General features: G+C 37.4%; 1 protein-coding gene across 4 annotated transcripts in view; it reads right to left on the bottom strand.

The window, feature by feature from the left end:
• The window catches only part of LOC128251814 (sex determination protein fruitless), a 135,699-nt gene that overhangs the window by 96,149 nt on the left and 11,997 nt on the right, over positions 1-27,553 (bottom strand). For all 4 annotated transcript variants that reach the window (XM_052979003.1, XM_052979002.1, XM_052979001.1 and 1 more), the window contains exon 2: positions 8,144-8,458. In XM_052979003.1, coding sequence (XP_052834963.1) covers positions 8,144-8,448 — 305 coding nt within the window. In that variant the 5' untranslated portion in view covers positions 8,449-8,458. The remainder of the gene's footprint in view (positions 1-8,143; positions 8,459-27,553) is intronic.

Here is a 27,553-nt window from a genome sequence, read left to right as displayed (position 1 = left end):
TATTCAACAGGAATTAGTTTAATGGTGTACCTTTAAATTTTAAAGTCAACTTGTTAGGAACAATTTAAAATTCTCTACCAATATATATATATATATTATATATATATATATATATATTTTTTTTTTTTAAACTGTAGAAAATAATATATATTTTTTGATTCCGTAATAGTTTTGGATTTTGTTTGCTAAACTGACATATTAAATAATTAAAACAACTTAAGTCATTCGAAACTTGTCCCATAGATCAGCAATTCAAGCAAGTAGGCGCATAAAAAGATGTCAAATGACCATTCAACAATACCCTATGGAAATGTGCATATTACATTCAATAAACTTTTACAAGTGCACTTTTCATTTACAAGGATCTCGGGTTTAATGACACCCTCTTGGAGTTTTGTTGGCAAAGTTACAAATTAAGTGCTTTCTCTGCAAGTCACAAGAAGAGCAATGTCCTCGGCAAAAAGCCGGCAAAGATGAGTTTTTATGGAATCAAATTCAGTCATTTGAACATTTGAACTTGCTATTAAAAGCACTCGGTATATAATGGTATATTTTTTTACTTGAAAATTATGAAAGTTTAATTGTATATGTACCTCCATTCAAACTTTTCGTAGTATTCGTATGTATCTTAACGGTACGATAGCTTTTATGGCTCAACTAAACAACTAAACAACTACTTAAAAAATTTTAGAAATATTTTTAAATAATAATTAACAAAAGATCTGCCAAACTTTATTAATTTTTAATGAGTTCCCGAAACCTCTTATTTTAAAATATACGATCATAAATAAAAAGATATCGATCATCAAAGCTTAAGCATTTCGCAGTTTCTCACGACCCATTCATCAGCTGATCAGGTGTTGGATTTTATTTTTATTTTTGCCTTTCTGGCACAGTAGTTCAAGCTAAATGTCATAAGTTAATTAGATTAAATTCCCCGACGTTGGAAATATTGTTACATATTCTTTGCCTGTCAGCCGTTGCTTTCCATTCGGCCGCTTCCTTCGTTTTGTCTATTCTTACTATTCATTCCACTCATAATACTTTGCACTCGATTCCGCTGTTCGGTTGTCAATGCCAGGTGGGCGGAGGGGCCGGTGGGCGTGGCTGGCTGGAAGAGGCATACTTTGCGGCTAGCTCGAGACGCCGCACAAAAGTAGGCAGCACAATTTCTTGGTCTGAGCAGCGGCCGAACAAAAGGCGCTCTGTTATAAATGTGGTATGCACACCATAAGGACTATATTTATTTGCGTATTGCATGTGTGCGGTTTTTTCTGAAGTGCAGCTGCCTACATTAATTAAAAGATTCAGGGGAAAAATCAACTAAGCCATGCACTCGAAAATTCAATAAGTTGCATTAGGCTGCGAGAAAAACTCGTCGACCGCAAGTTTTTCATACACGACCCCAAAGGAAAAAGTTTCACTTTTGCACCCGAAGAAACAAACAAATGAACAAGGGATGCGGTGGCTAAAGAAAACAGGTTCGGAAGGGTGGGAAATGGCGGAAGAAGGGGGTGAAACCCATTTCGAACGCCCACGCACAAATAACGACGAGCAGCCCTCTCGACTTTTGCCTGCGAAATGGGGCTGCCCACTCACGCATTGCAGAATCACCCCAAACCACCCGCAGAAATACACAGCCAAATATTTAAAGCTCTTTTCTGCTTTTACTTTTGAAGGGAATTTTTTATACAATATATATAATAATATTTCTTAATATTTTAATATATCTAATATTTTAATGAGAAAGTAATATAATTACCATCAAAATATGCAATATATTTTGTTAGCTTAAAAAACAACTTTTTTTTTCTCAGCTGTGAAAAAGTTTAGAAATAACAAATTAATTTAAATAAAAAGAAACACTAAAGCATATTATTTAATGGAAAATCATACAAATCGCCTTGATTTTTATCCTATTTTTCACCGTGCACCAATACACCAGCCCCAAATCCACAGCCCTATCGCACTTACGCACTTGTTGTTGGTAAGGCGCTTAAGTGTTACGCATGTGTGGGCGTGCGTATGCATTAGTGTGCGCCATTTTGTAGCTCAACATCGGTCTGGGCCTTAAACTCGATCTGAGGGTTGCACTGCTGGCTGGCATGCAATACTTTTAATGAAATATGCAACACTCAGACGCATCGTCTCGTCCACTTGGAAAAATTTGTATTAAAAAGTAACATTTTCCAAAGGCACTGCAAAAAAATAAAGTAAAAATCTTTGGATCGCGACATAAAAAAAATAACCTTCATTATTTTGACATATTTTAATCCTTTTTTGGTTATTTTGTAAAGCTTGATTTTTTTTTAATTTTAAAGTGCTAAGATTAAAAAAAAACAAAAATTATTTTGCTTGAGAGTTATTATTTTTACTTCAAGCCCAATAGGTTTGTGAATTCCCAGGAACGTTAGTATTTGATTTCCTTCAGTGAACAGTGACAACTCCCGTTGGGAAAAGGGAAAAAACTGTCTCTCGGCTTGGACCGGTGTTTTCTATTTCCGTGTAATCATTCTTAACTTCCAGGGCTTGCACGTGACTACGTGACTGTATAAGTCAAGCGCTTGTGATTTGCAATTGTCGAGTCACCAGGCACACGCACATTTGTCTGGAAATTTTTATAACCCCGACGCATATTAAATTCTCCAGCGCAAAGTGACCCAAATTGTTGTCAAGCAATGTAATTTGTGCATGTACATTTCCCTCCGCTGCACAAGTGCAACTAGCTTTGGTGCCCACAGTGCGTATGTGTAATCATGCCAAACGCACTTTCTTGAGTGCCAAATCTCTCACTAGCCATAGGGGCGAATTATAAATAATATAATTAAAATTCCAATTGCACGCATATACGAAGTGGCCGCTTTCCGTTTAATTAAACTAATTCAATTGGCAAATAAACACCTGATTAATATTACGCATACGCAGCCTTTTCTCAATGTGCACTGGATCTCTCTAATTGCAAAGTCTTAAGCTGCAGACGGGGATTTAGTTGGGGATTGCTCTGCTCCCATCAAAAAAACCAATTCCACAGATATTTGGTGCAAATAAAATGTAATCAGCAGTAAATCAAGTACGGCATCAAGTGCAGGTGAAAAGTTGATTTTTCACACAACAAAAGTTGATGAGTCAAGGGAGGAAAAGCCAGGGAAAGGGAGTCGGAGCCTTTTCGGTTGCTTTTGGGAAAATATATTCTCTGCAAAATATTTGAAATTATGATTTGTGCCGTTGGCCACACTCGGAAGCACTAGAAAATCTCCTTCTTCCCCTTTTTCGTTTACCGCACTTATTTTCGGTTGACAACTTCACAAAGCTCATACGGGAAAATCCTTACTTGCCAGTTGCCAAAAGTTAATTATAAAGAGCATTTCGTTTTGTCTGTTTCAGGGTCTTTGCATCACCTTTTCCTTTAATTGTTTGTCTGTGCTTAAGCTTCGCTTTGAAGGAAATGTTTTAATAAATTATTAAATGGCAACCGAATAGAAAAAATTGAAATCAAATTCATCGCCAATTTGTTAGCTCCTCCACACAGACTTCTCGGCAATTAGTCGGAACTTTAGGCGTAACACATCAAAGATGTAGCTTTAATAAAACTCTGGTTTTAAAAATGCAAATACGTTTTATGAAATTTCTTTTGCAATGACGTTTTGTAGAAAAACGAAATAAAATGGAAAGTGGTAACAAAAATGTGATTGTTTAGTTGAATGGCATTTTTAAATTAGCTCAATCCTTAAAGAGTGCGACTTAGAAAAAGTCATTTCTTTATATGTTTTATCTTGGAACCACATCCTTAACACATCAGAAGAATGTAACCATTTGGTGAACACTTCCTTTCCCTAACTCAGAAGTTCTAGGATCCTTAAGTTTTAAATATTTATTGGTTTTTGAAAATTTGTTACACTCGACAAAGTCTTCTCACATGAAACTTGATTCAGCTGATTAAAATTTTCTCTTAAATACATCGCTGACCCTTGATGAAACTTACAGGCTAACAGTGCTGACTTTCCCGATCCCGTCTTGACCCATGACCCTAATGAGCCTGCGGTGACAGTTTATGAAGTGCCAACATCTGATTCTTATCCAATTAGCGGGCTGCCAGACGTCACGCTGCGTTTACGCCAGGACACAGACAAACTTTCCCTTAAAGGATGTGGTAAGAGAAGAGCCCAGTGTGGGGGTAAATACACTGAAAGTAATGTAACAGCATTTTTTTTTAAATTATCAACGCTTTGGAAGGTTTCTTTGAATGTGGTTTATATGTTTGTTACATAAAAAGTTTTTTAAATAATAAAATTCTGTTCTTAAACGATGCAGCAAACAACACTTTAATGCTAAATGTAAAGCTGATTTCCAATATCAAACAAATGCTTTTTAAAGTGTAATTGCCTTGGCAAAAACAAACGGCTTTGTTTTTTTCTGGTAGGGAAAGGATCCACAGCGAAAAACAGCAAACAAAAAGCTGAACAGTTGAACTAGCAGCGAACAGAAAGTGGCAAAAAGTCAGCTGGAAAACGTGTTAACAGGTTAGACTCACGAGTGAGCCCGCCATGGCTTTAATCAGCTTAGGCCACACGACACTGCCTCGTTAACTGATTTTCTGAATGGTGATTTATTGACTGGTCAGGGGCCGCAGGTGTTGGGTGCATCCATTTTTTTGTGCACACTTCCGCAATTACTCCCGACACTCCAAAGTGTTTGCAGCAGGTCAATAACAATTTTGCCTCTATTGCCTGAGCTTCCGGCCGGATAAGTGCACATAATTTGAGCGGAAGGATCTGGGTAGCTCAGTTTTTAATTGCAGGTATTCAGCTGGCCACAACCAGGGGCGATTTCTTCTCGGGTAAATAGTGAGGGAAAGGAGGCAGGATGAGATACGCACTTTTCTCGGCAGGATGCCGGCTGGCTTGTTTGCACCCCCAAACAACTGGGACGAAACTCCGGAGGAAACTATGGCCTTTTGTGTTCGCCCTGTGCCAGTTCCACAGTCTACTGCTTTCATTAGACCTGGCCTGGCCAAGTGGCGCTCAGAGACTCGGAATTAAATTGCATTTACAGCCGCACCTTTTCTGCAGCTCCTCTGCTCGGGACTCTGCGCTAATGGTGTAACATGACTAGGGGCCATCGCGCCATTATTATTATGGTTATTATGATTACTCTCGGCCTTCAGCAATTTAATGCTGGAACATTCTTAAACGGCACCAAATTGTTAGCTTGGCTCGGCCCAAAACAAGCAAAAGCCTGTTGGCTAACTTAATAAAATGAGCTAGACTTAATTTAATGAAAATGAAGCCATAAGAAAATCCAGGCTTAAAATACCTTTTTTTTTGAGAATTATTATTGCAACAAACAGGAATTAATAGAAAATAAATTCAATCATAGGACTATAATAAAAGTTCATTTATTTTCATGTGGTTAAATTCAAGTTGCTGTAAAGCATTTCATTGAATCGACTTGATTAATTTAATTTATACAACAAATGATTTGTGTGTTCAACATTTTATTAACAAAACCTAGGGTGCGAATCATTTGGCAAATTAGCATGTTGCAGCCGTCAGAACAGGCTTACGATTATGGCAGTTACATGTGTTACTGATTACATGGCGCCATTAAATTCCTAACTGGAAGTGCATGACCCGAGTTGGCAACATGCCATGCCACACGTAACAGTTAAGATCAAGGCGGAATAAAACTTGGCCGTAAGTTCAGCCACATGTTGAAAACAACTTATTCAATGAAATGTCCAAAACCGAAAACACAGAAATATATATCAACTGGGAGAACTGGTCAAATAATTTGTATAAATTAATTTGACAATAATAAGGATTAAATATATAGCTATTTTACTTGCAATAACATTGGCATCAAGATGCTTAGCTTTTTAAGTCTTGAACTAAGTTTTATGAATAAATATTTTTAATTTTATATTTACAAAGAAAATGTTTTCGCAATAACGGGGAAATTATTTGCTGGTTCCTAGACTCGTCTAAAGTTTTCCAGCGATACTAACACATACAGATTGAGTTGCAAATTATTCCTCTGGTCAGGTGTGACCACAATTAGGGAACCAAGTTAATTGACATCTAGCATGTTAACTTGCCATAGTACTTTTGCATATTTAAGACGCTTGTTGAGACATTTCCGCTATAATTGACTATCGCTACACGGAGGATAAAGTAAAGCGAATGGACTCAAGGAAATACCTTAATTTACATTTGCATGTGTAACCTGGTTTGCATGTTAATCAAACGATTTTCGTTGCATGTTGCTGAGAGTTAATTTATTTTTAGTTTTCATTGGAATTTATTGTTTGTTATTTTTCATTTGGCATGCGCAAAATGCAGCTAAGTTAAGTTGTTCGTGGGCCTATCGCCAGTTCGCTACGGATTGCTTATCACTTGCTTATCACATGCAGCGACGATCATCGGTTGCACCTTCGATCTGGGCTCAATGCCGCTCGCCATCCGAATTCAGTCGAGTTCTAGGTGGGATTCACTACTTTGATCACTACTTTCGCTAGTCAGTGGCTAGGGGCTTAAGTCTATGATTAAAATGGCTCTTCACTTACCGCGCCAGTTGGTGGGGATATTTTTGTGGGCTTGTTGATTGTAGTCTTGGTTTTGTTTTGGTTAGAAATATGAGAGAGAAACGGTGGCTAACTAACTGATTACTAGAGTTTAAGAAGGACTAACTTTAGGTTGCTGGGGTCTTGGGCCCCAGTTCGGGTTGAGTGTTGATTGAAGAGCAGCTCCTCCAGATGGGGAATGTTGATTGATGTTTGATTGATCTTCTCTCGCTTTTTGGGGGGTTGCTCCATCCTCACACGGCCTCGAATTCTCACAGTTTGCTTGATACTTGTGTGCTCACTTGAAAAGTGTTTGCCTTACAATTGCTTACAATCTACTTAGGGTTAGGCTAATGGGCTGGCCAATTGAGCTTCAATAGGGGTTTTGCTTTTTACAGTTTGTACTCTTGGTAATTAATTTCTGCATTTTACATGGGTGCATATCTCGCCTGGTGCTCGGTTTATGCCTAGGACTTAGGAATACTGATAGTGGTTAGGCATAAACTAACTGGTATACAATATGTGTGTATGTTAGTTCCGTTAACTGTTAGTTATTGTGTATGTTATTGCTTTGAAAATGCTTTTATAAGCTAAGAAAAATTCTTTGTTTTCTATTTACGTATACTTGGATATTAGCAAGATTTGTATTATAACTATTTTTGGCTAATAAGTGGTTAAGTTTGTTAAGTTATTAGTGGGTAGCTTGTGGACCCTTTGTTTAGCTGTTTTCATCTACCAAATATATGCAATGGGCTCCAACTCCCTTTCTGGCTTTGGCTATATAATACTATGTGTAAATATTGAGTTGTTATTGTAATATTTTTGTATATAGCTGAGCAAGAACCTCGACTGAATAACCGTTGAATTTTTGAAAAAAGATTCTATTTAGTTATTGTTATTGGATTGCTTGAATTACGTATACGTTTGGTTACTTAAGTCTAGAACGGTACAAGTGCTGTCTGAAATGCTCTGCCTTAAATCTAAGATAAACTTAATCTATTTGCATTATGCTATGGAATATTTTCCTAGTTCCTAATTATTTAGTTTGGTGTTGTTTCTTGCAGTTACTTTGCTTCTACTTAGCGAATAAAATAAAATATATTCTAGTAGTATACAATTTAATAGCATAGCAAACACTTTTACTCGGTGACTTTCTCTCTTAGTTATCTCTCTATTTCTCTAGTTAATAGTTGTTGATATTTTGCTTTTACTTGATGGGTTCAAAGTCCATTGGCAAATGTTACAAAATGAAAGCAGATATTTTAGGACGATTGGCTAGTTTAAACATACTCTAAATTTACTTTGGCCGTGATTGTTAAAGGGCATTAAAAACTTTTTCGAACTAACTTAAAAAAATGTAAAATTTATGTTGACTTTTATTTGGTTTTGGTTGATTGCAGACATAGCAGAGAAGTGTTGATGTGTGTTGCTGATGATATGCATTTTAGGTTTTTGTTTTGATTTCTCTGCAATTCTTTGCTCGTCTTCGATCTGGTGTTCTTGGATTATCTCTTTCCCTTTCTCCACTTTCTCTCTTCCTCCCCCATTGTGCTTTTGTTTGTTTTTTTCAGGGGGGAGGCTTACCTAGGGGATGCCGGCGGAAGCGGAAGCGGTGGCGGCGGCAATGGCGGCGGCGGTGCCCGCACATCCGTTTCGATGTTCCGCTTGTGCGGCGTCTGCAAGTCCAAGGCCGCATAATGCGAGTGGGCGTGGCCGTGCCCATGGCCATGCCCATGGCCGTGGGTGTGGGCGTGGGCGTGGCTGTGCATATGCCCGTGACTGTGGGGGTGGCCCACGCCCAGCGGCGACTCTCGCGGCCTCAAAGTTGTGGGCGGTCCGCGGAATAGGGCGTACGGATTGCCGAAATAATCCTGTGACGTCGCCATCATTTTGGCCCTTCTGAAAGCACATAATAAATGGGTAGAGAAAACAATTAGCTCGCAGTTGACAAATTATGACAGGGCAGCAACGTACAGCTGCTGAAATTAAAAGCAAACATTGAGTGATCGCTGGCATGTCAATAAAGCATTTTTATAGCCACCGATTGCCACTGACTAAACGATGGCATGTGGACGGGTGCACTTCAAAAAATTCAATTCAAAAACTTCCTGACTTCAAGGACGCGCTTAAATCATTTATTTATGCTAAATTCATTCTATATTTTTGCTTTTTGTTTTCATTATACAGGAAGACAAAAAAAACAGGCCAAGAGCAAAATTTTGTATATTTACAGTTATTTCTTTAATGCAGAAAGATAGGTTACCCAAAAATGTAATATACGTAGTATATAGTATAGTATATGTACTACATAAAATTATATCACTCAAAAACTTTAGAACGAACTTTAACAAAAAAAAACTTGAAGTTTATTAACGCTTTTTATATAATCTTTTTTTAAATAAATAAAGAACAAAATATATTCTTTTATTAGGCACTTAAGCTTTTATTATGCCAAATTATAGGAAGAACCCCACGTGAATTTTTTTTAGGTCTATAAGTCCATTTATATCAATAAATATAATGCCAATTTTTTTTCACTGTGGCTTATGCCCTTTTCCCGCAGAAATCACTTGAATGCTTTTGTCCTTGTCCATTCATGTTTTTTAATTTAATAGTCGTGTCATGTAAATGGGCACTGCACGCGACTGCATTTAATTCCGGTTGTGAAATGAAATTATTTTAACATGTTCGCCGTGATTGATACTCATTCCCTATCCAACGCTCTGTGCCAGGACCTGTCCTTTAGCCCTCTCCCCTCGGAGGGTGCAGATGCAGTACACATGTCGGACACACCATAATTGACAGCAGAGGACATGCCACGAGCGGACTACACATGTAATTAAGTGCCGGATTGTCGCTTAAAGTCCCGGCCAATTGCCACGAACGCGTAACGAGGCGACAATGGCCATCGGCTTTTGGCGTGAGAGATATCAGATATCTGGGTCCCCAGACAGTTGGTGTGAGGCGAAGACAAGGGCCTCCTAATTGAGCAATAAAAATTATTAATTTGTGGATTTAGTAAACATTTATTTAAGTGCCTTTTAAGCTACGTAATCCCTTGAATAAAAATTAGCTCGCAGTTGACAAATTATGACAGGGCAGCAACGTACAGCTTCTGAAATTAAAAGCAAACGTTGAGTGATCGCTGGCATTGTCATTAATGACAATAACCTTACAGCATAACCCTTGCGTTATTGTACTTAACTAACAGCAAAAATACTTGTTTTTTTGATTTGTTACACATTGTCGAATTAAATTTATGATGATAATAATTTAGGAAGTCATAAGCTTTAAACTGTTCAATCTTGTTATTGTAATTTATAATTTATTTGATTGTTATACAAAATAAACTGCTAACGGAGTTGAACAGACATAAATTTGTAACTTTAAAAGAGCAAAGAATGCTACATCTTGAAAGGTCTTCCGTCTTAGCTATGAAATATATTAATTGGTTTTTGTTGAGGCAATTATAACCGATTAACCATGAATAAGGCATTGCCAATTACATTGAAACAATTAGGGCTCAGAGCAAACACAAATTCCTGAAAATCCGGCAATCCCAGCCCACATTCTCCTCCTGTGCTCATGTAAACATAAACGGCTCATTATTTCCCGCCCATCAAATCGGCCAGCACTTGAAGTCACTTGCAATTAAATGTTTACACTGCGGTCCGAGTAAAAGCCCCGCCCTCGGAACCTCGTCCTTCCTTCCTTTCAATACAAGCCTCAATCCTTGACGTGTTTACGCAATTTCCAACCAATTGGCATCAAGTGGCAAACACATTTAAGCCGCATTTCGCAGGATGCCAGCTCTGATTCCATTTCTCAGCCGCAATTATAACGCCCGAAAAGGGCAAATCGCACAACAGTAAATGCTCAGCGGTGTGATGACCAATGCGAGTGCCGGATTTTTTGTTTTAATGAACGTTTCCTTCGCGCTTGCTTTGCCATTTTCCACTGGCTTCTTGCATAATTTAACGCGGCAACGACAGCTCAAGTGCTGACTGATTTTCTACCTGGCTGGCTGGCTGACTGGCTGGCTGACTGGCTGGCGAGACGTCGGTGTAAAAAAATTCGAGTCGATGATGGCTGCTCTTAACTTTTGCATAATTACGTGTAAGAAAAGAACATTTTTTAAAAGTTTGGGGAGGCAGGGGGCAGCTGAAAACTTAACATCAGCATTCGGATATCGGGAATCCACATCTACGTGAAAGCTTGCGGCACGCACTGTGCGAATTGTTTTAACTTACTTGGCCTAACTTTTTTATTCAACGCACCGCGACACTAATGGCATCCCCCAGAGTGTCGTCAGACTAAAGGAGTTGGGGGATGGCGAATAAGGGGTGCTCATACTCATACACAAGTGTCCAACAGCGGTTAAAGATGTAGCACATAAAACAAATTACGGCAACATATCTAGGACCAAACCCCAAAATTTACATGATATCGTGGAATTATCTGAATATCTGAATCTTTTAATTAAATTCACTGGATTAAGAGATAAAATATAACTTCATTAACATTTTCTTCTCATTCAGCATTCATCTATTAATTCAGCAAAACAAACTTAAGTCAGCGAACAAGAATTTTACATTTATGAATATTTTTTTAAAAATAGCCTGACTCACTTATTAATTTCATGACAAAGAATGCAAAAGAAAGATTGGTTTTATAAAGAATTAGGTATAGGTATTTTTATTAAAAGTATACCTGTCACTTTAAGAAATTCATGGTAAATAACTGTAGCTACTAGTATTTTAACGGCCAATGTACGTTGTACGCTGGAGGAAATGTGGAGCAATAGCGTCAAGTGCACGCAGTCTACTGCACTGCATCGAGTATGAGGACGACTGGGTGGCGGTCGGGAGGAGCTATGGCTATAAGTTCCCATACGTGGCAATATGGGTCGGCCAGAACACCTAAGCGCATTGGTGTCACCTACTGAACTGAACACTGAATTCAGAGCACTGGGCGACGAGAATCAAACGCCTAAAAACGAGTTCTAATAGTGATGATAAAATATGCAAAATATATAAATAAATCGAAAATAATCAGGAGAAACATTTAAGTACAATAAATGTTTTTTTTAAATATTCTTAATAGCCGAAAAAAGTAAGAGTGTTAACTCAAAACAGAAAGAAAATAATAACTTATATTTTGTAAGAAAAACATAAACTTTAAATATCCAAATGTTATTCAAGGTAAACTAAAATGTTATAAAAATATACCCATTAAAGTTATTTTAAAAAAACAAAGTTTAAACAGAATTTCTAAATGGTATCTGCTTCTTATTTGTGATTTTTAAAGTTCGTATATGTTTTCCATGCATTATTTTTTTTATTAATCTAATAATTTTAATAATGATTGTAATATTTAAAAGCCAAACTGGCATCGTTGCTGACTAGAATGCCCGTCAGAGTGTTCGGCAAATCAGGCAAAGTAATCTCTGCTCTGGAACGCTTTTACAGCGCTGCGCTCAGGGGCTGTTAATGAGTCAAGATATGATGCATTTGTTAGTGTGTGGTGGGTGTGTGTGAGTGGGTGTGTAAGTGCGTTGGCGTCAAGTTGAAAGCCGCTAGACGCCAAAAATGGCGGCGAGCAACAACAAACGCCGCCGGTTTTTGTTGCCTACTTTTGTGCGCCGCTGAGATTGAGAGTTCTGGGCTCGGAAATATTCTCGCATTTGCATATATGCACATCTGCTTTAACGACTAGTGATGAGGCTCTTAACAAGAGAAAGCAGTGAAAGCTAGGCCAACAATTAATTAATTTCACGGTCAGTGGCTCAGTTTGCAATTGCTTTTCTATACTGATTTTTTTCAGTCCCACAAACTGTATATTTCTTTAATTAAATTTTACTCAAACAATTTTTTACAAATTGTAATTTTAATTTTAAGTACTAAGCAGTAAGAAATTATTAAAATTTGAACTCCTCTGTGTAAGATTAGTATTTCTAAGGAACCACGAAATATATCTGCATTAGTATTGAAAATACATGTTTTAATTTTGTAAAACAACAGCAAATTTTTACCTCTTTAAATCTTGTAGAAATTGAGAAATTTAACAGATTTTTTGATTAAGAAAGTACCTATAACGGTTAATCTTAATGCATACCAACATTAGCGTCCTCACGCACTCATCGCAAACTTGCCGTTGAGACGCACCCGTTTGCTGCTTTTGTTGTGGCATCGATGGAATCATTTACCCCAACACATTCTGCATAATGCATGATAAATTCGCACTGGGAATGGAAAAAGGGCGAAAATTTAATAGCTCTGTAAGGGGCTAAGGGCCTCAAGTCATGTATTGAAAGATCCTCTCCAGCCTTCATTATGCATTTTGTGTGAGTTGCAATTAATTGAACCACTTGGGGTAGAGCTGCAATTTGTTCAGCATACGGCTGGAAAAACTTTGCTATCGCTTAAGAATAAAATTTTTTATGTATCATTATAATTCCCTCTTTCCCATTTCTTTTTTGAGTTGGTTACAAAACTTCTTTGTTGCTTGCTATCAGCGAGTGCTTTGCAACTTTGGCTGACTTTTGCCGGGGTCTCTTTTTTTTTTGCAGTAACTTCTCCGAGAATCCCACTCAGGGAACATTTGCTGACCCAAAGGAAAAGCAGGCGGCTTGCCAGATAATCCTTTTTCAGCTTTATTGCTTTATAACGCTGGTGACGCTTTAAGACGCAAATAAATTGAATTTGCGGCCAAGACAAATCTCCTTAGTCTCAGCCTGGCACTGAAGAAAATACATTATTAAAGGCTATATAAAGCTTAATATGTTATATTCATTTTACTTTTTGTAGAAATGAATTTCCGACTTTTTAACCAAAATAATGAATTAAGAAAATCAAAATAATGAATGAATATAAGTAATCCATACGTAAATTCAATGACATTTAAAAAAAAAACATTTTAAAGCATGTTTAGAAATTGTTGGTTTATATATTTTTTAAAATTTAAATTTTTTCTTCCCTAATTTACCGACATTTTTTCACAGTGTAGTCTCCAGCTGTTCACTTGTTTAGCAAAATGCTTCATTTGTTAGCTGATTTGTGCAGGAGGAGGTATCCTCCATTATTCCTCTTCCCCTCAAATGAGTGTTTCTTTGTGATTCCTTGGCCGGAGAGTTCGCTTGCCAAATGGCTTTGAATGTTTGCCCTCTCGACTATTTGATTAGCCGCACTGGCAATGTGATTTTGTTTTTGTTATTACATAATGCTCAAAAGAAAGTGCACTCCGGGAAAAACTCCTACCCTCCGGAAAATGTACCCTCTTCAGCGTCAGCCCCCTGTGACAATTTTCGGGCTGCAGTCATGTGCGTGTGGCAGCTGATGGTGTTGTTCCGGTTTGTTTGCATGCAATTCCGTAAAGTCCTGTGCGTGCATTCAGGTTATTCCGCCGGCTCAGGCGTTTGACATGAAAAATGCATTTTATTGGGATTATTTTTATAACGTGTCCGACCTCAGGGTCCCCGCCGCAATTAAATCGGTCGTCATTAAAGCTTTCCGCGAGTGCATTTAAAATGCAAATTCAATTAATTTTACATTTATGCTTAGTTTGGTTTTACGCCTTTCATCAGATTTGCAGTCAATTTTCGCACTTTTTAATTCAATTTCTCAATTTCGTGGATAGAAATATTAAGTGTCGTCCTTTGTGCTTTGTGGCCCGGTCGCTGTTAATGGCCAATTACGTGCTGGGCTTTCAGGTGGGTGTACCTACATACACGTATACATATACATATAGTGGGTATAGTGTTGTGTGTCCATTTTGGGACATGACCACGGTGTGGGATCCATATAGCGGTAGCGCACAAAGAGCCCCGGCTCTCAAACTTTGCGATTTCATCAGCAAACTCCACTTATTTTAACACCCACTGGTTACTGTATTAGTTTATAAACTCAATTGTTTTTGTAATGCAATATTAGCCTTAAACAAAGTGTTGCTTTGTTTAAATTGCCACGGCTAAATGTGCTTGAAAATTGCAAATGGATGGACTTAAAAGCTTTGATTTGCTTGACAATAATAAAAATTATTATACGTTATTATATTTATACAACCGAATCGGCTTATAAGTATTTATGCTTAATTATGTTTGAGAAGGAGAGTATTTTAAAAAGGAACATCATTTTTCTATGGCTTGCTTAAAATTAATTTTAATTTAAAACCTAAATCAATAAAAATTTGCTAATAAAAAGTTGCCAAGTTAACCAGACGGCAACGCAGTCATTTCTTAAAGATCATAAGTCATGCAATTAATAAAGCGGCACTGGAAAATCCGAATCGAAATTGGCCAAATATTGGACCACGCCCGCCAGTTGCTCACAAGCGATGCAATCAAACGGCGGCAGCCGGCGTCGAATGCAAAAAGTGAAGCCGTTACTTGGCTTTTAAATTAAGCGAGGAGCTTGAAACTTTTATAGATAGACGCATGCCAAACTTTGACCATTGCCAATTTGTAAGGACTCGCAACACTTACAGCTGCCGCTGCCCTCTCCAGAGCATTTTGGCCAAGTCAGGCTCCGGCTGCATAAATAAACTATTACGCAGCCGTAAAAGTTCGCCAGCTACAACTGGGAGTTAACCAAATATAATCTGTACTCAACCTGACAACATATTCAATTCGCTTCGCTTTTAAAACGATTTACAGATATTGAGTGTGTAATTTATTTCCAAGTGCCAAACTGTTTACAAGCTCACTGAGCCAGAGAGCAGCTCATTTAACATGCTGATGTTCTGCAGCAGCTTTCCCGTGAATCTCTCCGATTTTCCCCCGATTCGCAGTTGTTGCCCTGGAGGAAATGGCATTACATGTTGCCACAACTGTTGCCATTGAAAATCATGGTAAAGCCTTTAAACTCTTGCATAGCCAATGGCTGAAGCCTTAAAGCACTATTTAAGTGGCCCCTAATACTTGCCATCGGAGCATATGTGTTCGCTAGAAGCTGCCACGAATTTTGGCTTGCTTACACTGCCAAGAAAATGTTTTTTTTTAGCTTTTTGTCAGTATATATTAAACTATTGTATTATAGATACATTGGTCAAAGAAATGTACTACAGGAATTATAATTTACCTTTCTCAGGTTAAGATACATATAAACTAATTTTAAAAAAATATTGAGAGAACAAACTTCTAAAAATGACGCACATTTTTAATTTATATACTGTTAACACGTTTTATTCACAAAACATCATTGAATTGATAATTCATTATATAATTATGTAAATATATGTTATCCACTTAATTGGACACTTAAGAAAGTAAACGATTTCACCCTTTTACACAGTTATATAAATGTTTCCCAGTCAATTGAAAAAAACAGCGAACAATTGTTTCTCGATGAAACTGAACTGAGGGGAAAATCTTGGACAGAGTCGACGGCAGTAAGGCAGTACGTTTGCGTTGTAAAATATGCATTAATAGCAGCTCCTTGCGAGTATTTGCATTTATATGGAATACCTTTTTGTTTGCCGGAATTTGAGAAATGCCGGCACGTGGCTAATAAACTGCTAGGAATATGCTGCCATAAATAAGAATGCCTGCATGTCGGAGCAGCCATTTGCATGGGCTCGTGAGCTTGAGTGTGTTTGTTAAGGATGTGTGTTGTGCAATGTGTATGTGTATGTGTCAGCTGGCGAATTAACACGTCAAGCGGCTTCTGCATTGACAGGTCCCAATAGTTGCCACATGCCACAGGGCGAAATGGGAAGTGCCTGCTGTTTTGGACAGCGTGCGAGTGGCGCACCATTTAAGGTACTGTTTGCAGGACCTTTTAGACTGAAACGAATGGATATGAAAATGCAGGATTACAGGATTTCTTTCAAGTAATAAATACCCAAGAAGTATACATTTTTCATAAATAAAATATTACATTTTTAAGATTAATTACCTTACAGAAAATAACCTTATTTGAACATTCAAGCTAACAAGGCCAACATAGCGTATGAGTAATAAAGTCAACATTTTTGTGAAAACATTTATATCGGTCTTTGTGCTTTTATATTTATCCATTAGTTAGAAACATCAAAGAATATAGGATTCAACAAAATGATGGTTAGTTAACAAGGGTTAATTGACTTAATTATAATGCAAATGTGTGGCTGCTCTTAGCATACTGTTTCTTAACTTAAGTCCGGAAGTAAAACGAAAGTTCGAGGCCCATATTGACAAGGCAATTAAAATTTCAATTAACATGTGTGCAAATAGTTGGCGAACTTTACGTTCCGCTGTTCCGACATTAAAAATTATTAACAGAATTAATGCGAAAAGTTGTCCAAAAGACAAAGGCAAAAGGCGAAAGGCAAAGAGAGTGGCCCAAACCACAAGAAGTTGGCCCCGACATCAAAGCAAACAGCAGAGAGCAATCCGAGGCATCAAACAGACAAAGAGCAGAGTTAAAGTTTTCGACTGTCTCTTTTGGCGCCTTTTTGTACACTTTTGGCCAAAAAAGAATGGTGTGCGAGTGTTAATATATTATTCATGTGACCAGCAGAGTTTTCAACGCGGTGTTCTGTCATTTTTTTAAAGGGCGTTCGCCAATTTAAGGGCAACAGTGGATAAACATTAAATCGATCAGATCAAGTATTCATTGAGCTTTAAGTATTTACCAATGATTTTCAAAGAGGTACAAGACGTTTTTATTAAATTCAATTAAAGACATTTAAAATAATTGTTCAAATCGTTTAAAAAGTTGTGGCATATTTTTAAATAAAGTTGTATATAAATACCTTCTATCAAAAATTAACATGCGCTATAAAACAGTTGACAATTTCCATCAAATCTTGATAGAGAAGTTATTTCAAAAATAATTCATTTTTATCACACACAATCTCTTAATATAAACTCCCCATCTATAATTTTTAAGTCAGTTATCAAGATACAAAAAGGCACGTATACACTACTCACTTCACTCTAACAAAAATCGGGAAACATGAATAAATTCTTTGTTAATAAACATTCATGCCCGCAACCAAATCAGATTTGCATTTTTCAAATATTTTGCAAAACTAACCAAAATGGCAGCTAAATTGCGCTCTCCCACGCACTCGCGCACATCCAAACAAATGCAGTGTAGGGGAAAACAGAAAAGGAGGTGTGCCGGGGAAAGGGGCGGCGAAAGGCAAGGAGAGAAAGTGACATTGCTAACTCGTGGATGTCGACACCGATGGCGGAACGAATGCCGATAGCTATGCTCAAAATGAAAGGCACGCGCCCTGCCACCGAAGAAAAAAACAAATACGAAAAGGAAAGAAAGTTTTTCAAATCGTGGTTTTAAATACTCTAAAAATATAATGAAACACATACACACAGTTATATTTATTTTTATTTTTTGTATGAAAAAAAATATATATATATAAATAAACAAAAATAATATCGTATACGTTTTTATATATTTTAGACATTATATTAAATCGGGGGCTTAGTAGTATAACACAATTAAGTTATTTATGAGTTTAAAATTGTTTTTTTGTTATTGTTTTTCGAGTTAAGAGACTTCATGTTATAGGATTGATTGTACCTGCATATATCTGTCGCGCAAAAATTTAGTTTGACTTAAAGAAATTGCGATTTGGGGAAAATCGAGATATGGAAGTTTGACAGTACTCCATGAAAGGGTATTAAATATATAGGAAAACGAACACGATTTTCCAAGCCCGGCTGACTGACAGGCCCAGTGCGAATAGAAAATGAAGGGGAGTGGGGGTTGGCAAGGAAGGTAAGGGGGCGGAAAAAGCGGCGTGTTAATTTTCAAACTAAGCCACAGCGAGCAGAGCGACTGACACTCGCACACGAACAACTCAACGCTCGCGCCGTATATCTTCATTAAAATGCAATGCATCCTTGGGAGAGCAGTGTGTCCTCGTCCTCCCGCCGGCCATGGTGCCCCCTCGTCCTGCCCCAGTGCCCAGTGCCCAGTTCCTAGTTCCTAGATCCCAATCCCCAAACCTTCAATCGTGTAAGCGTCCGCGCGTGTAATGACAATGGTGGCGCGTGGCTTTGACTTTGACATGGCCGCCGGGCAGGACTTTGGACAACGCAGGACACCTTCGTCCCGATACCATATTTTTCAAATGCAATGCCCCGTAACCAAAGCTGCGGCTCGACCTCTCGCATCAACACGTACGTAAAAGTCAAATCAACTGGAGCTGTAAAATTGGAAGTTGGCTGCGCAAAGCGGGTGTGGGATGTTTTACAGGAGGAAGTTGTGACTGCGGATGAGCAGCATTAACGAAAATATAAACAAACATCTAGACTGGCAGCTAAAAGCAGCCAGCACCTTATAAACTTTAAATGGAAAACAAGCAGAGGCTGGCAGTCCAATACTGAAAAAAAAACACATAGCAAGCAAGGAAGAACAATTTGTATTTCTAGTTTCTGGAGTATAATGCAGACTTTGGTCATATTTTGGTAACTGTAGTAATAATCACAGTCTTAGATAAATGTGATCAAACTGAAAAAAAAAAACTTGATAAATAAATAGTTATTAATTTATTTTTAAGTATTTTTCTTAAGTAAAGCTACACAAAGAAAATTCAGATAAGTAAATAATATTAAATTAATTAAAATCACAGACATGAAAACAAGATAAGATAAAACTAAAAAAAAATAAAAACAATAAATAAAATGTAGTATAATTAATCCACAAATCTCTGATCAGATTTTTGGCTCAGTGCAAGAAAAGAGGGATTCAGGGAGCTGTGAAAGGGCGTGACATGTGGTAAGTGCAGCAGGAGCAGCACCAGAAGCACAGAAATGGAAACGAAAGCAAAAGGACAAGAGCAGTTCGGTTTCAGGCAGCCATCATAAAATGATGCGCCCACAAAATGCACATCCACATCCCGGCTAGGTGTAAATCACGTAGCACTCTGACGCCTTTTACAGTGCCAGTTGTTTTACCCACAATAAAATTGAGAAGCAGCCAAAACAGCACCAACCACAAGCAACGAAAACAACAAGAACAGCAAAAACAACAATAACATCGACAACGACAGCAGAACGTAGAACGCAGAAGTTTTAAAAGTAAAATGACAAGAGCACGTGCGACCTGTTCGGCGGTAGTCGAAACTGAAGGAGTTTGTTTACTGCCTTAACTACACGGATCAAAAATCAGGAGCACAATATTACAATATTTGTATGAAATCAATAAATGTGTACCAACAAAATCATATTTAAAGTTGGTATTTAATAAATATGAATAGAGAACTATTTTCTGCAAAATAATAGAAGTTTACTTATTTGATATAAATTAGACTATAGTACGAGCCAACTGAATAGTTATTTAATAGTGTTCCTTTTTAGAATCAATATTTCTAAAATTTTTAGATTTAATGAATAATATCTCTTCGCTTTTTTCTCTATGTAAACTTCCCTTTACCTTCGCCCATTCAGCCCCCTTTACCGACTCTGGTTGAGTTATGGTTAGACATCGATCTCATGGGAAGTTCAGTGCCAGAGCTGACTTAGCTGGGCTAAAGCTTCGTTCCGAAAAAGTTTTTGCATTTCTCGTGCGGCTCATTACAACTCCGTCAGAGCAGTAAAAATACCCATATCAGAGACTGCATTTTCTCGCCGTCGCTTAAACCGGAAACTCACTTTTTCCTAAGGAAAACAACCCACATACCAGTAAACCTTTCTCTATTCCTAACGCAGCTCCACGAGCCAAGTATTTTGTTTATTAAAATTAAGTGTCATGGGCTTTGCCTACGAACAGTGGTTCTGTTAGGACTACCAATACTTGAAAATGAAATGTAATTAAAGAAGATCATAATTAACTTGATTTGATTTCATATCATTTAGTATGCTAAATAAAATCTTACAAATTGTAAATAAAGGTTAATACAAGTAACTAAAAGACTAGATTATTAATGAGCAACTTAATTTTGTTGAGTAGATTTTCAAAATGTCACACGTTTAACAATTTGTAATTTAAATAGATAGTTTCTTTAAAATAATTAGTTAGTTGTATATATCCAAACTAATTAAATTTTTTAATGTAGTCTTTTTGCAAATAAAAAACGCTGTTCTCGATCGGTATATGAATAATAGAAAAGGATTTTTGAAGGAAAATGTCTGTTACATAATACTTTCTTAGAAAGCTGAAAACTAAAATTTGAAAATTTTCCTCCAACACTTGGGGCACTGTGGGCTGACCAGTATGCTGAAACGGAGCATCATCAGCTAAGACCACCAGGTGGTCCTGCCGTCCTGCCTTTTGCCATATTATTATAACTGCTGTTGCCGCTGCCTGTTGTTGTTTGTCGCCAGATGCTATTAATGCCGCACAGCAACGGCAATAGCCCCTTCTGCAACCTGATGCACACTTTTTTACGAGCTGCACACGCACACGTGCCGCAACGTCCCCGAGTCCTGAGGTCCTGGGGACAAGGACACACCGGTCACTCTACGGCAGATACGTGCCTTTTTGCTTTGCCATTAACCTGGGAGTAGTGGGCAAACCATGGCCACATTAAGTGATATTTGTTTTACATGAAAATCAACTCCTGTCTGCCTACAATACCCATATCTGCCAAGAGCTAAATTTAAATTTCAATTCCAGCATTGCAGAGTTGCGGAATTGATTTGCTAATTGCATTGCAGGCGCGTGGTTAGTTGAGCTCATCATGGTTACTTAGGGCAATTTTAATCAATCATCAATCGGTGAGTGGATTTTGAGGCATTGAGCTGCGTTAAATCCCGCACATCCATAACTAAACGTCCTGTACATCGGATATGCAGACATAATGAGCACCAGAAACATTAACCGCATCAACAGCTTGTTATATGCACAAATGTGTCAAGCATTACAGCAGGAGAAGCTGTCTGTGGTGGATGTATCTCCTGGATATATATCTCCCAGATTGTTGTACGTTAATATGTATTTAGCCAGAGCCCAAAAAAAAATTAAACTTCGCGTAACCCAAATCGCTGTGAATGTTTTCGACTGCGCCAAATTCATGCCACTAAATGCTAATGCACTAATTAGTTCACGCTCTCAACTTGGCTGTCTGACTGCTCAGACTTTGCATTTGCTTTTTGGCAGACACGTTGAGACAGCTGCAGCGGCAGCAGGGCTGCGAATGATTGAAAATTCGCAGACGGTAAAAAAAAAAGGGAACAAATAAAACACGGACATTTTTGTTCAGTAAAATAAAAGTGAAAATTATTTGACAAAACAAGAGCATTTAATGGGCAGAAACTCGCGGGAACTGGCTGCAATTTTGAAGCCTTAAAATGGACATCCAGCAAAGCTAAGTTTCTCCGGCTGTCTGAATGCCAGGTACAGTGGAAACACAAGTGTGTTTTAATAAATATTTTTTTTATCTAAAAAATAAAACATAAAAATCTTTAAAGAACATTTTGTATACTGAGATAGATAAACAAATATTAATAAAACAGTTGAACTGTTTTTCTAAAAGTTGAATTCTTATTAAGTCCTCCCATCATGGTAAACTCACTGTGGTTTCCATTTAATTAATAAAATTCTGCTTATTTCGTGCCAACCAAATGATTTTCAGACTAAAATTGCATAAGCTTGTCCTTGTTTAGGCATGTTGAAAAGCTTAAAGAAGGGTGAAATTAAAATAAAACAAATCTAAGCCCAGGACTTCGAATTTTTGTTTTTGTAAGGCATTTTAGTTTAGGTATGTTTATCAGCTTAAAAATGGGTGAAACTAAAGTAAAACAAATCTAAGCCCAGGACACCGAATTTATGTTTTAGTTAAGCATTAGCTATATAAAAAGAATATCTTCGTCCACACAAAAAAAAAATAATCTCATCCAAATATTGGCGTCTAATTTCGTTCATCTTTTCTTTTTTTTGCCAGTTTTTGGTTGAATAGAAAACATGCCGAAAAATTGCCAATTGCCAAATCAATTTTGGCTTTACAACTAATGAAATTCACTCAATGAAAATTTTAATTGGAATAGTGCAAAAAACCGTTACCACCACGCTATTCATTTATCCTTGTTTGTGTTGGGGAAAACCAATTGAGGGTTGGTTGCATGAACAAAAATTGGCCCATAAACATTTTAAGAGCCCAATTGACTGATGTAAAATATTCTAAAAATTGTTGTTGTTTTTTTTTTCGCCAATAATTATTTTTAAATACCCGCCTCATGAGACTTGAAGTTTATTTGGCTGGCGTTGTTTTTCCGTATTTGCTGCTGTTGTGCACGTAAAGCGCTGCTCATAAAAGCCAAAGGCATTTAAAGTGGTGGTGCTGGTGGGGCAGCAGAGTGGTGGCAGCCTGGCTAGCCGCAGCAAGTTATAAAGATGTCCAAAGGCTACAACACAAAAGTTTATTGCAGTTTGGCCGGAAGATGGTGAGGGTTAAGGTAGTGGAAGTCCCTTCGCACCTCACACTCTATTGATGTCACAATGGACCTTTATTTTCACTTGACTTTACTGGCGCCACTTTAAGGCCTACACAGTTCATGTTGTGGAAAACATGAATTAAGGCAGAAAGATTAAACCAACAAGGTTAAGCAGTGGGCGCACAGAAGTAGGCAATGTTTTAGTTTATTTCTAAAAAAACAGCTTAAATTTCTTATTAAATATTTTTCTAAAACAATTTAATTATCAATTCTTTATCGTACAAAAAAAAAATCTATTACTTTATTGATTGAAATAATTTTTTTTTCAAGTCCGAACGTAGGCTGCACAGATAGATCTGTTTTAAACAAGAGTTATAATTAACAAACATAAAAACGGATTATTAAATTGATCATGGCATATAATTTATAAAGAAAAAAGTTATGATTGAGAGTAAAATTCATTTAACTATTACAGTTTGTATAGAAATAGTTATATTTCCCTAGCGCTTTTCAGCAAAGGCTTTACCATCGGCAGGTGTCATAATTAATTTCCACGCCAATTTGTTTTCGTGTCGTTGTTATCGCTGTAATTGCCACCGTTGTTGTTTCTGCTTAAACAACAAGGTTGCTGATACATTTGTTGACATCTGCGGGTTTGGGTTCCTGATTTATTGAAAAGGGCCTGGTCTGGGCCTGGTCTGTATGCAAGTTGTGTTCCGGGCACACACAGCTCTATATAAAAATGCATTTTCAGTCAATGCTGGGGCACTCAGACGACTTTGAGTAGTGCTTCAGTCCACAAAAGAGGGTGGCATAGACCTGCCCACCGAGATAAGCCAGTAAATGCGAATGGAGTGAGGGTGTGTCCTACATTTTCTCATTAAATTGCCATGGTAAATAGCCGGTTAGTTGCCGTAAACTTACTAACAAGGCGCCAGGGTAAGGTGGCACGTTTTGAATATTTTTGGCCACCACTTTATTGCTGTTTTCTCCAAAAACTTTTAATTGGGCTGAGCAAATGCCAATTGTTTTTTTTTTTTTTTGTTTGACAAACTCGAGTATACGGCTTATAATGGTCAGAGTGGAATAGTTTTTGCCGGCACTGTATGAGCCATGTGTTCGTTAGGCGGCATCAGGAACTTCTCTATTGAAACTGCGGCCATAAATTTGGACCAAGTGTCAATAAGTGCAATGGAATACAGCGACGGCTACATTGTTATGGTTAAACTTTCAAAATGCATTACTAAATGGGAATTTACGGGCTACAATCACGTTCATTTTAATACACATTTTAAGAAAATGTTATTCAAATTAAAGACTCAGACGGGCTGTTGCAGTTAAACATCCGCGCTTACATCCTTCTATAAGTAGGTTGCATTACTCTACAGTACTTGCAGCGGTTCGAAAACTTTCGTAATGAAATTGCTTTTCATTTGTAGGTTGAATATCATGCATAGACCAAACTTTAAAGAAAAAGTTTTCCCCCAGGAATGGATTCAAGCAGAATTAGAAGCCTTTACCAGAAGTCCCTTGATTTAAATTTTGTCATAATTAGTTTTCAAATCAAATTAGCTTAATGATATCGATCATCACCAAGAAAAGAAATTAAAACATAGCTTTTAAAGTAAACTATTTTATTAGAACAACAATTTTATTTATTTATATATTTTTCCACTTTGAAGCACTTCTTAAGCTAATTTTTAAAGTAAAGAGAATATTAAATGGTAAGTAACGGAATTTTAAATTCTTTATTTTTATTTTTAATCCTAATTCAGTACTTCTTTCTAGAAACTAGATTTTAATTTTTTTTTTATAATTTAAAATTAACATAAGTGAAGGGAATAGAATTAACAAATTTACATAAACAAGATTATGGGCAGATTATGATTAAAATACTAAACAAAATCTATTTCAAAATTTTTCTCAAACTTATGTATCAATTGCATCGACAGCCAAAGGGCCCCAAAGGGAAGGCAAAAGCCTTCCATCCTATCTGCACCGTTTTATCATCTCATTGTCCACACAATATCCTCCCATTTCCCGGTCCTCTTTAGACCACCACTTTTGGCCTGGCAGACGACACCGATGCATGCTGGCCACGCGCTCATTTCAGTTTAAATTGAATTGAAGCCAAATGCATGCCATGATTTTAAATTGTTTGGTTTGGTTTACATTGCATTACGCAGAAAAAGCCCGCCCTCACCCGCTGGGTGGTTTTACTGGGTGGCAAAGTGGGTGTGACCGGGCTATAGAGGAAACTCGGCGCATTGGTGCACAAAACTACACAAATTGCTGACATATTCAAATCAATGAGAATGAGATGTGAGTGTGTGTGTGGGTGTGGGTGGGTGGTTTCGGTTTCGGTTTCGTCTTCCACCGTTGAAAAGTACTTGCGAAAACAAACATCGAATTAAATAAATTGCAAAACTGCACCCATGATGAGCGGAGTCATGGTGGGGCATTTTTGGAATTTCTAAGATTTACATATTCGCCAATGCAAATGCCAAGCGATAGTAGCAATAGTTGTAGCGATAGTTAAGACCACACAGCCATTTGTTTACTACATTTTCAGAGGATTCAAAGCGTAGAAGGCAATCAGCGAGCCAAAAGAAATAAAAAACGTTTACGTTGGTGGCTTGTTAAGTGGCATATTTATGTAAGACGGAGCCCGCGCTTGATGCTGTGCCAAAAAACCGAATCCAGACCGGAATCGAAATGAACCCAGGACCAATTACTTGCGAGGGGGTGTTGCCCTGTTTGCGGTTTATCCGTCCCCAAAAATCCTCCGTTTTTTCTTTGTTTTTCCCTTCTTTCAAAAAAAAACTATTCAATTTATAAAAAGCTGTGGATAAGCATGGCAAAAAGAAAACAACAAAAACAGAATTTTAAATGTGCTTGAAAAGCCCAGTAAGCGAACTGACTTAAGGGCCCTTCAAATCCTTAACTTAAAGAAATTTAATTTTATTGCAAACAATTTATAAAATTTCAGAAAAATATTAAAAATATATTTCGACAGACATCCTTTCATTTTAGATGCAGTTATTGATATGTATAGGCTCCGAAAAAAAACTATCAGGCCAACCCTAATCTATTTTTCTTCATTAAACCAACATTTTCCAAACTATATCTATCACTACCGAAAATCCGCCATGTTCAACCTCGTAAACCACTGAAATGTCAAATGAAGACAAGTTCAAGACGGAATGCAAGTGGAAATGACCCACGACCAGGGACATCAGACTGTTCGCTGAAAAGTGGGTGACCGTGGGTGGAACAAGAATCTCATGGACACAAGGATACAACAATGGTTGGACCAGAAGGCAAGGGAAAAAAGGGAGAGCAGACAAACAATTTGACGAACTAACTGACTATCTGACTGGCAGCTGCTGCAACTGCAACTGCTACTGCGACTGCGGCAGAGGCGTCGACATCGTTGGCACATCACATACGCTCGCCGATGAAAAATGGCTGCCCTTGGCGCCGCAGCGACGCCCAACTGTCAGCCAGACAGCCCAGCCAGACACCCAAGGAACAACAATAGAAACAGAGGAAAAACAGGAATAAAAAAGCAGGATTACAGGAAAGATCGTCGACTGAAAGGTACCCGGTAGCTTGTCACTTTTAAATATATTTAGATATATTTTATCTGGTAACACGTCCAACTTCTTATAATAAAAACAAACACAAAATTGTCTTACCAGTATAAAAAATTTTTATTGAATTTATATTATGAATGCAAAACACTTGCCACTTAAAAATATATTTGTTCTATCAATTTATTACGAAAGACGACTAGACGCTTCCACTTTTCATTGCATACTCTTAAGCAATTTTATAAATCAATTAAAAAAAAATTTTATGTCTGTACCAGTTAAAAACGTTTACTTACAAACAATTTAAACTTGCAACATTTCTCAAAAGAACCCTTTATATCAATTGATCGGTAAGTAATGCTGATTTGTACAAGTTATTTACGAAAGACTTTAATTTATTGCTAGTTAAATTTATAACAAAAATAGGCCCTAAGGAAATCAAAATCAAAATAAAGGGTAGAAATAAATCTCGCTGGTCTGCTGCTATTTTTGTCTCTGTCTGACGGCTCAGTCCACACTAGACGGCAAAGTTAAAATTGCAAGTAAGGCTTTTATCACGTACTTATGACCCCTGAACCCGTTCCCTTCGTAGTGCCCCGTACCGACCGACTCTGAAAGTCGTAAGTAGGTTGTTTCCAGCTTTTCCAGAACTTCGTTTTTGGCATAGAAAATAGCTGAAAATCGAATTCCTTTTGTCCGACTGTTTACTGTGCCTGCGATTGTGTGATATGTGGGCTGCAATGGCAGTTGGGAATGAAGGGAATAGGGGAAAGGTAGGGCCCAAAAACCAAATACCAATAAAACTTACTGCACTAACTTGGCCCCAGTGTTGAGTTTGTGCATGAGTTTTGCTATGTCCTAAATCAGGTTGGTCTGCTTAGCTATATATATTTTCACCCACAAAATACAATGAAATGTTAGCATGAATACGAAAATTTTAGCAGAGCTTAAGGTTTAAGCCGTAATTTAATCGTAATAAAGGCTTGTATCTCTCATGGTGCACAGTTTACACGGTATAAAGGTTTCAAAATGATCAGTAAAACTTATCATACATTTAAGGCTTAAACTTTTTATCAGCCATATTTA

This window comes from Drosophila gunungcola, chromosome 3R, assembly GCF_025200985.1.
Source record: "Drosophila gunungcola strain Sukarami chromosome 3R, Dgunungcola_SK_2, whole genome shotgun sequence".
In the NCBI taxonomy this organism is placed as follows: domain Eukaryota; kingdom Metazoa; phylum Arthropoda; class Insecta; order Diptera; family Drosophilidae; genus Drosophila; species Drosophila gunungcola.
Note: the sequence above shows the minus strand (reverse complement) of the source record. Positions and strands in the feature narration are given on the sequence as shown.